Source organism: Salmo salar, chromosome 17 (genome assembly GCF_965601325.2).
Source record: "Salmo salar chromosome 17, fSalSal1, whole genome shotgun sequence".
Taxonomy (NCBI): domain Eukaryota; kingdom Metazoa; phylum Chordata; class Actinopteri; order Salmoniformes; family Salmonidae; genus Salmo; species Salmo salar.
The window spans coordinates 42,408,746-42,423,441 of record NC_138307.1 but is presented as its reverse complement, the minus strand read 5'-3'; the positions used below and the strand labels follow the sequence as shown (position 1 = coordinate 42,423,441).

The window sequence follows — 14,696 nt, the reverse complement described above, 5'->3', positions numbered from 1 at the left end:
GTGCTTTAGCCTAGCTTAGAGAATCCTGTTTTCCAGTGCTTTAGTCTTTAGCCTAGCATAGAGAATCCTCTGTTTTCCAGTGCTTTAGTCTTTAGCCTAGCTTAGAGAATCCTCTGTTTTCCAGTGCTTTAGCCTGGCTTAAGAATCCTCTGTTTTCCAGTGCTTTAGTCTTTAGCCTAGCTTAGAGAATCCTCTGTTTTCCAGTGCTTTAGTCTTTAGCCTAGTGTAGAGGATCCTCTGTTTTCCAGTGCTTTAGCCTAGCTTAGAGAATCCTCTGATTTCCAGTGCTTTAGTCTTTAGCCTAGCTTAGAGAATCCTGTGTTTTCCAGTGCTTTAGTCTTTAGCCTAGCTTAGAGAATCCTCTGTTTTCCAGTGCTTTAGTCTTTAGCCTAGCTTAGAGAATCCTCTGTTTTCAAGTGCTTTAGCCTAGCTTAGAGAATCCTCTGTTTTCCAGTGCTTTAGTCTTTAGCCTAGCGTAGAGAATCCTCTGTTTTCCAGTGCTTTAGTCTTTAGCCTAGCTTAGAGAATCCTCTGTTTTCCAGTGCTTTAGTCTTTAGCCTAGCTTAGAGGATCCTTTGTTTTCCAGTGCTTTAGCCTAGCTTAGAGAATCCTCTGATTTCCAGTGCTTTAGTCTTTAGCCTAGCTTAGAGAATCCTCTATTTTCCAGTGTTTTAGTCTTTAGCCTAGCTTAGAGAATCCTCTGCTTTCCAGTGCTTTAGTCTTTAGCCTAGCTTAGAGAATCCTCTGTTTTCCAGTGCTTTAGCCTAGCTTAGAGAATGCTCTTTTTTCCAGTGCTTTAGTCTAGCTTAAGAATCCTCTGTTTTCCAGTGCTTTAGTCTTTAGCCTAGCTTAGAGAATCCTGTTTTCCAGTGCTTTAGCCTAGCTTAAGAATCCTCTGTTTTACAGTGCTTTAGTCTTTAGTCTAGCTTAGAGGATCCTCTGTTTTCCAGTGCTTTAGCCTAGTTAGAGAATCCTCTGTTTTCCAGTGCTTTAGTCTTTAGCCTAGCTTAGAGAATCCTCTGTTTTCCAGTGCTTTAGTCTTTAGTCTAGCTTAGAGGATCCTCTGTTTTCCAGTGCTTTAGCCTAGCTTAGAGAATCCTCTGATTTCCAGTGCTTTAGTCTTTAGCCTAGCTTAGAGAATCCTCTGTTTTCCAGTGCTTTAGTCTTTAGCCTAGCTTAGAGAATCCTCTGTTTTCCAGTGCTTTAGCCTTTAGCCTAGCTTAGAGAAACCTCTGTTTTCCAGTGCTTTAGCCTAGCTTAGAGAATCCTCTGTTTTCCAGTGCTTTAGTCTGTAGCCTAGCGTAGAGAATTATCTGTTTTCCAGTGCTTTAGTCTTTAGCCTAGCTTAGAGAATCCTCTGTTTTCCAGTGCTTTAGCCTAGCTTAGAGAATCCTCAGTTTTCCAGTGCTTTAGTCTTTAGCCTACCTTAGAGAAACCTCTGTTTTCCAGTGCTTTAGTCTTTAGCCTAGCTTAGAGAATCCTCTGTTTTCCAGTGCTTTAGTCTTTAGCCTAGCTTAGAGGATCCTCTGTTTTCCAGCGCTTTAGCCTAGCTTAGAGAATCATCTGAATTCCAGTGCTTTAGTCTTTAGCCTAGCTTAGAGAATCCTCTGTTTTCCAGTGATTTAGCCTTTAGCCTAGCTTAGAGAATCCTCTGTTTTCCAGTGCTTTAGTCTGTAGCCTAGCGTAGAGAATTATCTGTTTTCCAGTGCTTTAGTCTTTAGCCTAGCTTAGAGAATCCTCTGTTTTCCAGTGCTTTAGCCTAGCTTAGAGAATCCTGTGTTTTCCAGTGCTTTAGTCTTTAGCCTAGCTTAGAGAATCCACTGTTTTCAAGTGCTTTAGTCTTTAGCCTAGCTTAGAGAATCCTCTGTTTTCAAGTGCTTTAGCCTAGCTTAGAGAATGCTCTGTTTTCCAGTGCTTTAGCCTAGCTTAGAGAATCCTCTGTTTTCCAGTGCTTTAGTCTTTAGCCTAGCGTAGAGAATCCTCTATTTTCCAGTGCTTTAGTCTTTAGCCTAGCTTAGAGAATCCTCTGTTTTCCAGTGCTTTAGTCTTTAGCCTAGCTTAGAGGATCCTCTGTTTTCCAGTGCTTTAGCCTAGCTTAGAGAATCCTCTGATTTCCAGTGCTTTAGTCTTTAGCCTAGCTTAGAGAATCCTCTGTTTTCCAGTGCTTTAGTCTTTAGCCTAGCTTAGAGAATCCTCTGTTTTCCAGTGCTTTAGTCTTTAGCCTAGCTTAGAGGATCCTCTGTTTTCCAGTGCTTTAGCCTAGTTAGAGAATCCTCTGTTTTCCAGTGCTTTAGTCTTTAGCCTAGCTTAGAGAATCCTCTGTTTTCCAGTGCTTTAGTCTTTAGCCTAGCTTAGAGAATCCTCTGTTTTCCAGTGCTTTAACCTTTAGCCTAGCTTAGAGAATCTTCTGTTTTCCAGTGCTTTAGCCTAGCTTAGAGAATCCTCAGTTTTCCAGTGCTTTAGTCTTTAGCCTAGCGTAGAGAATCCTCTGTTTTCCAGTGCTTTAGTCTTTAGCCTACCTTAGAGAAACCTCTGTTTTCCAGTGCTTTAGTCTTTAGCCTAGCTTAGAGAATCCTCTGTTTTCCAGTGCTTTAGTCTTTAGCCTAGCTTAGAGGATCCTCTGTTTTCCAGCGCTTTAGCCTAGCTTAGAGAATCCTCTGAATTCCAGTGCTTTAGTCTTTAGCCTAGCTTAGAGAATCCTCTGTTTTCCAGTGATTTAGCCTTTAGCGTAGCTTAGAGAATCCTCTGTTTTCCAGTGCTTTAGTCTGTAGCCTAGCGTAGAGAATTATCTGTTTTCCAGTGCTTTAGTCTTTAGCCTAGCTTAGAGAATCCTCTGTTTTCCAGTGCTTTAGCCTAGCTTAGAGAATCCTGTGTTTTCCAGTGCTTTAGTCTTTAGCCTAGCTTAGAGAATCCTCTGTTTTCCAGTGCTTTAGTCTTTAGCCTAGCTTAGAGAATCCTCTGTTTTCCAGTGCTTTAGCCTAGCTTAGAGAATCCTCTGTTTTCCAGTGCTTTAGCCTAGCTTAGAGAATCCTGTTTTCCAGTGCTTTAGTCTTTAGCCTAGCATAGAGAATCCTCTGTTTTCCAGTGCTTTAGTCTTTAGCCTAGCTTAGAGAATCCTCTGTTTTCCAGTGCTTTAGCCTAGCTTAAGAATCCTCTGTTTTCCAGTGCTTTAGTCTTTAGCCTAGCTTAGAGAATCCTCTGTTTTCCAGTGCTTTAGCCTAGCTTAAGAATCCTCTGTTTTACAGTGCTTTAGTCTTTAGCCTAGCTTAGAGAATCCTCTGTTTTCCAGTGCTTTAGTCTTTAGCCTAGCTTAGAGAATCCTCTGTTTTCCAGTGCTTTAGTCTTTAGTCTAGCTTAGAGGATCCTCTGTTTTCCAGTGCTTTAGCCTAGCTTAGAGAATCCTCTGATTTCCAGTGCTTTAGTCTTTAGCCTAGCTTAGAGAATCCTCTGTTTTCCAGTGCTTTAGTCTTTAGCCTAGCTTAGAGAATCCTCTGTTTTCCAGTGCTTTAACCTTTAGCATAGCTTAGAGACTCCTCTGTTTTCCAGTGCTTTAGCCTTTAGCCTAGCTTAGAGAAACCTCTGTTTTCCAGTGCTTTAGCCTAGCTTAGAGAATCCTCTGTTTTCCAGTGCTTTAGTCTGTAGCCTAGCGTAGAGAATTATCTGTTTTCCAGTGCTTTAGTCTTTAGCCTAGCTTAGAGAATCCTCTGTTTTCCAGTGCTTTAACCTTTAGCATAGCTTAGAGACTCCTCTGTTTTCCAGTGCTTTAGCCTTTAGCCTAGCTTAGAGAAACCTCTGTTTTCCAGTGCTTTAGCCTAGCTTAGAGAATCCTCTGTTTTCCAGTGCTTTAGTCTGTAGCCTAGCGTAGAGAATTATCTGTTTTCCAGTGCTTTAGTCTTTAGCCTAGCTTAGAGAATCCTCTGTTTTCCAGTGCTTTAGCCTAGCTTAGAGAATCCTGTGTTTTCCAGTGCTTTAGTCTTTAGCCTAGCTTAGAGAATCCTCTGTTTTCCAGTGCTTTAGTCTTTAGCCTAGCTTAGAGAATCCTGTTTTACAGTGCTTTAGCCTTTAGCCTAGCTTAGAGAAACCTCTGTTTTACAGTGCTTTAGTCTAGCTTAGAGAATCTCTGTTTTCTAGTGCTTTAGCCTAGCTTAGAGAATCCTCTGTTTTCCAGTTCTTTAGCCTTTAGCCTAGCTTAGAGAATCCTCTGTTTTCCAGTGCTTTAGCCTAGCTTAGAGAATCCTCTGTTTTCCAGTGCTTTAGCCTAGCTTAGAGAATCCTGTTTTCCAGTGCTTTAGTCTTTAGCCTAGCATAGAGAATCCTCTGTTTTCCAGTGCTTTAGTCTTTAGCCTAGCTTAGAGAATCCTCTGTTTTCCAGTGCTTTAGCCTAGCTTAAGAATCCTCTGTTTTCCAGTGCTTTAGTCTTTAGCCTAGCTTAGAGAATCCTCTGTTTTCCAGTGCTTTAGCCTAGCTTAAGAATCCTCTGTTTTCCAGTGCTTTAGTCTTTAGCCTAGCTTAGAGAATCCTCTGTTTTCCAGTGCTATAGCCTAGCTTAGAGAATCCTGTTTTCCAGTGCTTTAGCCTCGCTTAGAGAATCCTCTGTTTTCCAGTGCTTTAGTATTTCGCCTAGCTTAGAGAATCCTGTTTTCCAGTGCTTTAGTCTTTAGCCTAGCTTAGAGAATCCTCTGTTTTCCAGTGCTTTAGCCTTTAGCCTAGCTTAGAGAAACCTCTGTTTTCAGTGCTTTAGTCTTTAGCCTAGCTTAGAGAATCCTCTGTTTTCCAGTGCTTTAGTCTTTAGCCTAGCTTAGAGAATCCTCTGTTTTCCAGTGCTTTAGTCTTTAGCCTAGCGTAGAGAATCCTCTGTTTTCCAGTGCTTTAGTCTTTAGCCTAGCTTAGAGAATCCTCTGTTTTCCAGTGCTTTAGTCTTTAGCCTAGCGTAGAGGATCCTCTGTTTTCCAGTGCTTTAGCCTAGCTTAGAGAATCCTCTGATTTCCAGTGCTTTAGTCTTTAGCCTAGCTTAGAGAATCCTCTGTTTTCCAGTGCTTTAGTCTTTAGCCTAGCTTAGAGAATCCTCTATTTTCCAGTGTTTTAGTCTTTAGCCTAGCTTAGAGAATCCTCTGCTTTCCAGTGCTTTAGTCTTTAGCCTAGCTTAGAGAATCCTCTGTTTTCCAGTGCTTTAGCCTAGCTTAGAGAATGCTCTTTTTTCCAGTGCTTTAGCCTAGCTTAAGAATCCTCTGTTTTCCAGTGCTTTAGTCTTTAGCCTATCTTAGAGAATCCTGTTTTCCAGTGCTTTAGCCTAGCTTAAGAATCCTCTGTTTTACAGTGCTTTAGTCTTTAGCCTAGCTTAGAGAATCCTCTGTTTTCCAGTGCTTTAGTCTTTAGTCTAGCTTAGAGGATCCTCTGTTTTCCAGTGCTTTAGCCTAGTTAGAGAATCCTCTGTTTTCCAGTGCTTTAGTCTTTAGCCTAGCTTAGAGAATCCTCTGTTTTCCAGTGCTTTAGTCTTTAGTCTAGCTTAGAGGATCCTCTGTTTTCCAGTGCTTTAGCCTAGCTTAGAGAATCCTCTGATTTCCAGTGCTTTAGTCTTTAGCCTAGCTTAGAGAATCCTCTGTTTTCCAGTGCTTTAGTCTTTAGCCTAGCTTAGAGAATCCTCTGTTTTCCAGTGCTTTAACCTTTAGCCTAGCTTAGAGAATCCTCTGTTTTCCAGTGCTTTAGCCTTTAGCCTAGCTTAGAGAAACCTCTGTTTTCCAGTGCTTTAGCCTAGCTTAGAGAATCCTCTGTTTTCCAGTGCTTTAGTCTGTAGCCTAGCGTAGAGAATGATCTGTTTTCCAGTGCTTTAGTCTTTAGCCTAGCTTAGAGAATCCTCTGTTTTCCAGTGCTTTAGCCTAGCTTAGAGAATCCTGTGTTTTCCAGTGCTTTAGTCTTTAGCCTAGCTTAGAGAATCCTCTGTTTTCCAGTGCTTTAGTCTTTAGCCTAGCTTAGAGAATCCTCTGTTTTCTAGTGCTTTAGCCTAGCTTAGAGAATCCTCTGTTTTCCAGTGCTTTAGTCTTTAGCCTAGCTTAGAGAATCCTCTGTTTTCCAGTGCTTTAGTCTTTAGCCTAGCGTAGAGAATCCTCTGTTTTCCAGTGCTTTAGTCTTTAGCCTAGCTTAGAGAAACCTCTTGTTTTCCAGTGCTTTAGCCTAGCTTAGAGAATCCTCTGTTTTCCAGTGCTTTAGTCTTTAGTCTAGCTTAGAGGATCCTCTGTTTTCCAGTGCTTTAGCCTAGTTAGAGAATCCTCTGTTTTCCAGTGCTTTAGTCTTTAGCCTAGCTTAGAGAATCCTCTGTTTTCCAGTGCTTTAGTCTTTAGTCTAGCTTAGAGGATCCTCTGTTTTCCAGTGCTTTAGCCTAGCTTAGAGAATCCTCTGATTTCCAGTGCTTTAGTCTTTAGCCTAGCTTAGAGAATCCTCTGTTTTCCAGTGCTTTAGTCTTTAGCCTAGCTTAGAGAATCCTCTGTTTTCCAGTGCTTTAACCTTTAGCCTAGCTTAGAGAATCCTCTGTTTTCCAGTGCTTTAGCCTTTAGCCTAGCTTAGAGAAACCTCTGTTTTCCAGTGCTTTAGCCTAGCTTAGAGAATCCTCTGTTTTCCAGTGCTTTAGTCTGTAGCCTAGCGTAGAGAATTATCTGTTTTCCAGTGCTTTAGTCTTTAGCCTAGCTTAGAGAATCCTCTGTTTTCCAGTGCTTTAGCCTAGCTTAGAGAATCCTGTGTTTTCCAGTGCTTTAGTCTTTAGCCTAGCTTAGAGAATCCTCTGTTTTCCAGTGCTTTAGTCTTTAGCCTAGCTTAGAGAATCCTCTGTTTTCTAGTGCTTTAGCCTAGCTTAGAGAATCCTCTGTTTTCCAGTGCTTTAGTCTTTAGCCTAGCTTAGAGAATCCTCTGTTTTCCAGTGCTTTAGTCTTTAGCCTAGCGTAGAGAATCCTCTGTTTTCCAGTGCTTTAGTCTTTAGCCTAGCTTAGAGAAACCTCTTGTTTTCCAGTGCTTTAGCCTAGCTTAGAGAATCCTCTGTTTTCCAGTGCTTTAGTCTTTAGTCTAGCTTAGAGGATCCTCTGTTTTCCAGTGCTTTAGCCTAGTTAGAGAATCCTCTGTTTTCCAGTGCTTTAGTCTTTAGCCTAGCTTAGAGAATCCTCTGTTTTCCAGTGCTTTAGTCTTTAGTCTAGCTTAGAGGATCCTCTGTTTTCCAGTGCTTTAGCCTAGCTTAGAGAATCCTCTGATTTCCAGTGCTTTAGTCTTTAGCCTAGCTTAGAGAATCCTCTGTTTTCCAGTGCTTTAGTCTTTAGCCTAGCTTAGAGAATCCTCTGTTTTCCAGTGCTTTAACCTTTAGCCTAGCTTAGAGAATCCTCTGTTTTCCAGTGCTTTAGCCTTTAGCCTAGCTTAGAGAAACCTCTGTTTTCCAGTGCTTTAGCCTAGCTTAGAGAATCCTCTGTTTTCCAGTGCTTTAGTCTGTAGCCTAGCGTAGAGAATTATCTGTTTTCCAGTGCTTTAGTCTTTAGCCTAGCTTAGAGAATCCTCTGTTTTCCAGTGCTTTAGCCTAGTTAGAGAATCCTCTGATTTCCAGTGCTTTAGTCTTTAGCCTAGCTTAGAGAATCCTCTGTTTTCCAGTGCTTTAGTCTTTAGCCTAGCTTAGAGAATCCTCTGTTTTCTAGTGCTTTAGCCTAGCTTAGAGAATCCTCTGTTTTCCAGTGCTTTAGTCTTTAGCCTAGCTTAGAGAATCCTCTGTTTTCCAGTGCTTTAGTCTTTAGCCTAGCTTAGAGAATCCTGTTTTACAGTGCTTTAGCCTTTAGCCTAGCTTAGAGAAACCTCTGTTTTCCAGTGCTTTAGTCTTTAGCCTAGCTTAGAGAATCCTCTGTTTTCCAGTGCTTTAGCCTAGCTTAGAGAATCCTCTGTTTTCCAGTGCTTTAGTCTTTAGCCTAGCGTAGAGAATCCTCTGTTTTCCAGTGCTTTAGTCTTTAGCCTAGCTTAGAGAAACCTCTTGTTTTCCAGTGCTTTAGCCTAGCTTAGAGGATCCTCTGTTTTCCAGTGCTTTAGTCTTTAGCTTAGAGAATCATCTGTTTTCTAGTGCTTTAGCCTAGCGTAGAGAATCCTCTGTTTTCCAGTGCTTTAGTCTTTAGCCTAGCTTAGAGAAACCTCTTGTTTTCCAGTGCTTTAGCCTAGCTTAGAGGATCCTCTGTTTTCCAGTGCTTTAGTCTAGCTTAGAGAATCATCTGTTTTCTAGTGCTTTTGCCTAACTTAGAGAATCCTCTGTTTTCCAGTGCTTTAGTCTTTAGCCTAGCTTAGAGAATCCTCTGTTTTCCAGTGCTTTAGCCTAGCTTAGAGAATCCTCTGTTTTCCAGTGCTTTAGTCTTTAGCCTAGCGTAGAGAATCCTCTGTTTTCCAGTGCTTTAGTCTTTAGCCTAGCTTAGAGAAACCTCTTGTTTTCCAGTGCTTTAGCCTAGCTTAGAGGATCCTCTGTTTTCCAGTGCTTTAGTCCAGCTTAGAGAATCATCTGTTTTCTAGTGCTTTAGCCTAACTTAGAGAATCCTCTGTTTTCCAGTGCTTTAGTCTTTAGCCTAGCTTAGAGAATCCTCTGTTTTCCAGTGCTTTAGCCTAGCTTAAGAATCCTCTGTTTTCCAGTGCTTTAGTCTTTAGCCTAGCTTAGAGAATCCTCTGTTTTCCAGTGCTATAGCCTAGCTTAGAGAATCCTGTTTTCCAGTGCTTTAGCCTAGCTTAGAGAATCCTCTGTTTTCCAGTGCTTTAGTATTTCGCCTAGCTTAGAGAATCCTGTTTTCCAGTGCTTTAGTCTTTAGCCTAGCTTAGAGAATCCTCTGTTTTCCAGTGCTTTAGCCTTTAGCCTAGCTTAGAGAAACCTCTGTTTTCAGTGCTTTAGTCTTTAGCCTAGCTTAGAGAATCCTCTGTTTTCCAGTGCTTTAGTCTTTAGCCTAGCTTAGAGAATCCTCTGTTTTCCAGTGGTTTAGTCTTTAGCCTAGCTTAGAGAATCCTCTGTTTTCCAGTGCTTTAGCCTTTAGCCTAGCGAAACCTCTGTTTTCCAGTGCTTTAGTCTTTAGCCTAGCTTAGAGAATCCTCTGTTTTCCAGTGCTTTAGCCTAGCTTAGAGAATCCTCTGTTTTCCAGTGCTTTAGTCTTTAGCCTAGCTTAGAGAATCCTCTGTTTTCCAGTGCATTAGCCTTTAGCCTAGCTTAGAGAATCCTCTGTTTTCCAGTGCTTTAGTCTTTAGCCTAGCTTAGAGAATCCTCTGTTTTCCAGTTCTTTAGCCTTTAGCCTAGCTTAGAGAATCCTCTGTTTTCCAGTGCTTTAGCCTAGCTTAGAGAATCCTCTGTTTTCCAGTGCTTTAGTCTTTAGCCTAGCTTAGAGAATCCTCTGTTTTCCAGTGCTTTAGCCTAGCTTAAGAATCCTCTGTTTTCCAGTGCTATAGCCTAGCTTAGAGAATCCTGTTTTCCAGTGCTTTAGCCTAGCTTAGAGAATCCTCTGTTTTCCAGTGCTTTAGTATTTCGCCTAGCTTAGAGAATCCGGTTTTCCAGTGCTTTAGTCTTTAGCCTAGCTTAGAGAATCCTCTGTTTTCCAGTGCTTTAGCCTTTAGCCTAGCTTAGAGAAACCTCTGTTTTCAGTGCTTTAGTCTTTAGCCTAGCTTAGAGAATCCTCTGTTTCCCAGTGCTTTAGTCTTTAGCCTAGCTTAGAGAATCCTCTGTTTTCCAGTGGTTTAGTCTTTAGCCTAGCTTAGAGAATCCTCTGTTTTCCAGTGCTTTAGCCTTTAGCCTAGCGAAACCTCTGTTTTCCAGTGCTTTAGTCTTTAGCCTAGCTTAGAGAATCCTCTGTTTTCCAGTGCTTTAGCCTAGCTTAGAGAATCCTCTGTTTTCCAGTGCTTTAGTCTTTAGCCTAGCTTAGAGAATCCTCTGTTTTCCAGTGCTTTAGTCTTTAGCCTAGCTTAGAGAATCCTCTGTTTTCCAGTGCTTTAGTCTTTAGCCTAGCTTAGAGAATCCTCTGTTTTCCAGTGCATTAGCCTTTAGCCTAGCTTAGAGAATCCTCTGTTTTCCAGTGCTTTAGTCTTTAGCCTAGCTTAGAGAATCCTCTGTTTTCCAGTGCTTTAGCCTTTAGCCTAGCGTAGAGAATCCTCTGTTTTCCAGTGCTTTAGTCTTTAGCCTAGCTTAGAGAATCCTCTGTTTTCCAGTGCTTTAGCCTTTAGCCTAGCTTAGAGAATCCTCTGTTTTCCAGTGCTTTAGTCACAAAATGATGTTTGTCCCTTTTAGTCATCAGTATGGTGAAGCCCCAATGTGACTCCTAGTATAATTGAATGTTAAATATTGTACCAGCCTAGTATTGGACATGCAGAATGAAGGAAGGGAATTGACTGTCTCTCTATTTGCAGCATGCTGTGCATGTCTTTAGTATTGTTTACATCACCTGACAGCAGGTGAGGGCTAGCTTCACCATATAGCACTTTGGTAAGGTGTACTTTAACTAGCTAGCTACTGGAAATTAGGTGAAAACAGCGTACCTGCATCCCGGGCAGGCTACTCTGAACCGGAGAGTGAGCCATGTCGCCTGTCCACAGTCTGACCAGCTAGAACAGTTAGTCACTAGTTATAACTAGCTGGTCACTAGTTACAACCCAGAATACACAACGCAGCAGGTCCTGTGTCCTTATCGATGCGTCCTGCGTCCTTATCGATGCGTCCTTATCGATGCGTCCTGTGTCCTTATCGATACGTCCTGTGTCCTTATCGATACGTCCTGTGTCCTTATCGATACGTCCTGTGTCCTTATCGATACGTCCTGTATCCTTATCGATGCGTTTCTGCGTCCTAATCGATGCGTCCTGTGTCCTAATCGATACGTCCTGTGAATCCTTCCCGTACAAGCTCGGTACAAAGTTAAAACATGTTGACTCGGCCACGAAAACCTTGTGGTATAAACAAAGCTAGTTCATCGACCGTTGTCCTATGTTAACATAACTATCGTTGCTAGCAAATCATCCATGGAATATTTTTTACTTGATAAAAAATTAGCTCGCTTGCTAAATGGCTAGTTAGCTTTGTCGTTAGCATCGTACCCGAACTAGCTAGCTAGCTAGCTGCACAGTGACAACAAATCAACATGAATACAAAATAACTAGCTGACAATGTTAGCTGGACCGTATTTCCAATTTATTTTTAACCGTAAAGCATTCGCGATCTATATATATATATATCATACTAGCTAACGGTTTCCAATTTATTGTTGATGTTATATCACCGATTAGCTACCGAACAACTCGCTGTTAGCTTCGTTAGCTCCTGTAGCCGACTGCCCTGACAGACTTTCCACGCAGCCACATAACAACATATTTATCCTGCGTCTGGAAAACATAAAGCCGTTCGATAGATATGATTACGATCCGATCTTGTAATCGTCGGCTAGTTGAAAATCCATCCAAAGGCCATTACCACGCTGACAACTATACATATTATCTGTGTTTTACCCTCGTCTCCTGTCCTCCATCTTGTCACCACTGGCGGATCCATGTCGGCGCGGCGGGGAGCGGAGCGGCTGTCCGGAGCGGATGCGTCCGTCTGTTGAACGGCAGAGAGCTCAACGACACCGTTCACCAAATTAACACCGAGAAATTTAGTTCATGTGATATCATAATATCATAACATTATAGAATATATATATATTTGATGATATTTTTTTAACTGTTTGGAGAATACGTTGAAATCTAGATGAGCATAATGCTACTTTATTAACATTTATAAAAGCATACTGGTTGTTTTCCAAAGTATAAAAGACTAGATTTGGTATGCTGTGTTCACTTGGCCGGTTAGCTCAGTTGGTTAGAGCGTCGTGCTAATAACGCGAAGATCGCGGGATCGATACCCGTACTGGCCATGACCCTTTTCACTGTTGAATAGGCTATGTGTTTATGACCCCTTTGACTGTTGAATAGGCTGTGTTGTTGTGTTACTCGTCTCTGGGATAAAGTTGGACTTCTTCTATTCTACTCTATTGGTCCCATATGCTATGGGGCTATTCTATTGGTCCCATATGATATGGAGCTATTCTATTGGTCCCATATGATATGGGGCTATTCTATTGGTCCCATATGATATGGGGCTATTATATTGGTGCCATATGATATGGGGCTATTCTAATGGACTATCAACAACATAGTCTAATCCTGTCCCACTAATGGACTCTCAACAACAGGTCAGACATGTCCTGTCCCACTAATGGACTCTCAACAACATAGTCAATGTCCTGTCCCACTAATGGACTCTCAACAACAGGTCAGACATGTCCTGTCCCACTAATGGACTCTCAACAACATAGTCTATGTCCTGTCCCACTAATGGACTCTCAACAACAGGTCAGACATGTCCTGTCCCACTAATGGACTCTCAACAACATAGTCTATGTCCTGTCTCGCTAATGGACTCTCAACAACAGGTCAGACATGTCCTGTCCCACTAATGGACTCTCAACAACAGGTCAGACATGTCCTATACAACTAATGGACTCTCAACAACATAGTCTATGTCCTGTCCCACTAATGGACTCTCAACAACATAGTCTATGTCCTGTCTCACTAATGGACTCTCAACAACAGGTCAGACATGTCCTGTCCCACTAATGGACTCTCAACAACATAGTCTATGTCCTGTCTCACTAATGGACTCTCAACAACATAGTCTATGTCCTGTCTCACTAATGGACTCTCAACAACATAGTCTATGTCCTGTCCCACTAATGGACTCTCAACAACATAGTCTATGTCCTGTCTCACTAATGGACTCTCAACAACAGGTCAGACATGTCCTGTCCCACTAATGGTCTCTCAACAACATAGTCTATGTCCTGTCCCACTAATGGACTCTCAACAACATAGTCAATGTCCTGTCTCACTAATGGACTCTCAACAACAGGTCAGACATGTCCTGTCTCACTAATGGACTCTCAACAACATAGTCTATGTCCTGTCTCACTAATGGACTCTCAACAACATAGTCTATGTCCTGTCTCACTAATGGACTCTCAACAACATAGTCTATGTCCTGTCCTACTAATGGACTCTCAACAACAGGTCAGACATGTCCTGTCCCACTAATGGACTCTCAACAACATAGTCTATGTCCTGTCCCACTAATGGACTCTCAACAACATGGTCTATGTCCTGTCCCACTAATGGACTCTCAACACCAGGTCAGACATGTCCTGTCCCACTAATGGACTCTCAACAACATAGTCAATGTCCTGTCCCACTAATGGACTCTCAACAACAGGTCAGACATGTCCTGTCCCACTAATGGACTCTCAACAACATAGTCTATGTCCTGTCTCACTAATGGACTCTCAACAACAGGTCAGACAAGTCCTGTCCCACTAATGGACTCTCAACAACATAGTCTATGTCCTGTCCCACTAATGGACTCTCAACAACAGGTCAGACATGTCCTGTCCCACTAATGGACTCTCAACAACATAGTCTATGTCCTGTCTCACTAATGGACTCTCAACAACATAGTCTGTGTCCTGTCTCACTAATGGATTCTCAACAACATAGTCTATGTCCTGTCCCACTAATTGTCTCTCAACAACATAGTCTATGTCCTGTCCCACTAATGGACTCTCAACAACATAGTCTATGTCCTGTCTCACTAATGGACTCTCAACAACATAGTCTGTGTCCTGTCTCACTAATGGATTCTCAACAACATAGTCTATGTCCTGTCCCACTAATGGTCTCTCAACAACATAGTCTGTCCTGTCCCACTAATGGACTCTCAACAACATAGTCTATGTCCTGTCTCACTAATGGACTCTCAACAACATAGTCTATGTCCTGTCCCACTAATGGACTCTCAACAACAGGTCAGACATGTCCTGTCCCACTAATGGACTCTCAACAACATAGTCTATGTCCTTTCTCACTAATGGACACTCAACAACAGGTCAGACATGTCCTGTCCCACTAATGGACTGTCAACAACATAGTCTATGTCCTGTCCCACTAATGGACTCTCAACAACATAGTCTATGTCCTGTCCCACTAATGGACTCTCAACAACATAGTCTATGTCCTGTCTCACTAATGGACTCTCAACAACATAGTCTATGTCCTGTCTCACTAATGGACTCTCAACAACATAGTCTATGTCCTGTCTCACTAATGGACTCTCAACAACATAGTCTATGTCCTGTCCTACTAATGGACTCTCAACAACAGGTCAGACATGTCCTGTCCCACTAATGGACTCTCAACAACATAGTCTATGTCCTGTCCCACTAATGGACTCTCAACAACATAGTCTATGTCCTGTCCCACTAATGGACTCTCAACACCAGGTCAGACATGTCCTGTCCCACTAATGGACTCTCAACAACATAGTCAATGTCCTGTCCCACTAATGGACTCTCAACAACAGGTCAGACATGTCCTGTCCCACTAATGGACTCTCAACAACATAGTCTATGTCCTGTCTCACTAATGGACTCTCAACAACAGGTCAGACAAGTCCTGTCCCACTAATGGACTCTCAACAACATAGTCTATGTCCTGTCCCACTAATGGACTCTCAACAACAGGTCAGACATGTCCTGTCCCACTAATGGACTCTCAACAACATAGTCTATGTCCTGTCTCACTAATGGACTCTCAACAACATAGTCTGTGTCCTGTCTCACTAATGGATTCTCAACAACATA

General features: G+C 42.1%; 1 protein-coding gene and 1 non-coding gene across 3 annotated transcripts in view; one reads left to right on the top strand and one right to left on the bottom strand.

Annotated features, from left to right (window-relative positions):
* Window positions 1-11,660, bottom strand: part of LOC106575832 (serine/threonine-protein kinase 24) — a 445,978-nt gene extending 434,318 nt beyond the window's left edge. The window contains exon 1 of one of the 2 annotated variants that reach the window (XM_082963783.1): window positions 10,513-11,660. In XM_082963783.1, coding sequence (XP_082819909.1) covers window positions 10,513-10,554 — 42 coding nt within the window. In that variant the 5' untranslated portion in view covers window positions 10,555-11,660. The remainder of the gene's footprint in view (window positions 1-10,512) is intronic. The other variant, XM_082963784.1, reaches the window with a different exon arrangement.
* Window positions 11,661-11,808: 148 nt separating this feature from the next.
* trnai-aau (transfer RNA isoleucine (anticodon AAU)) lies at window positions 11,809-11,882 on the top strand. Its single transcript has one exon. It is a non-coding gene; the product is annotated as a tRNA-Ile (tRNA).
* The last annotated feature ends 2,814 nt before the right edge of the window (window positions 11,883-14,696 follow it).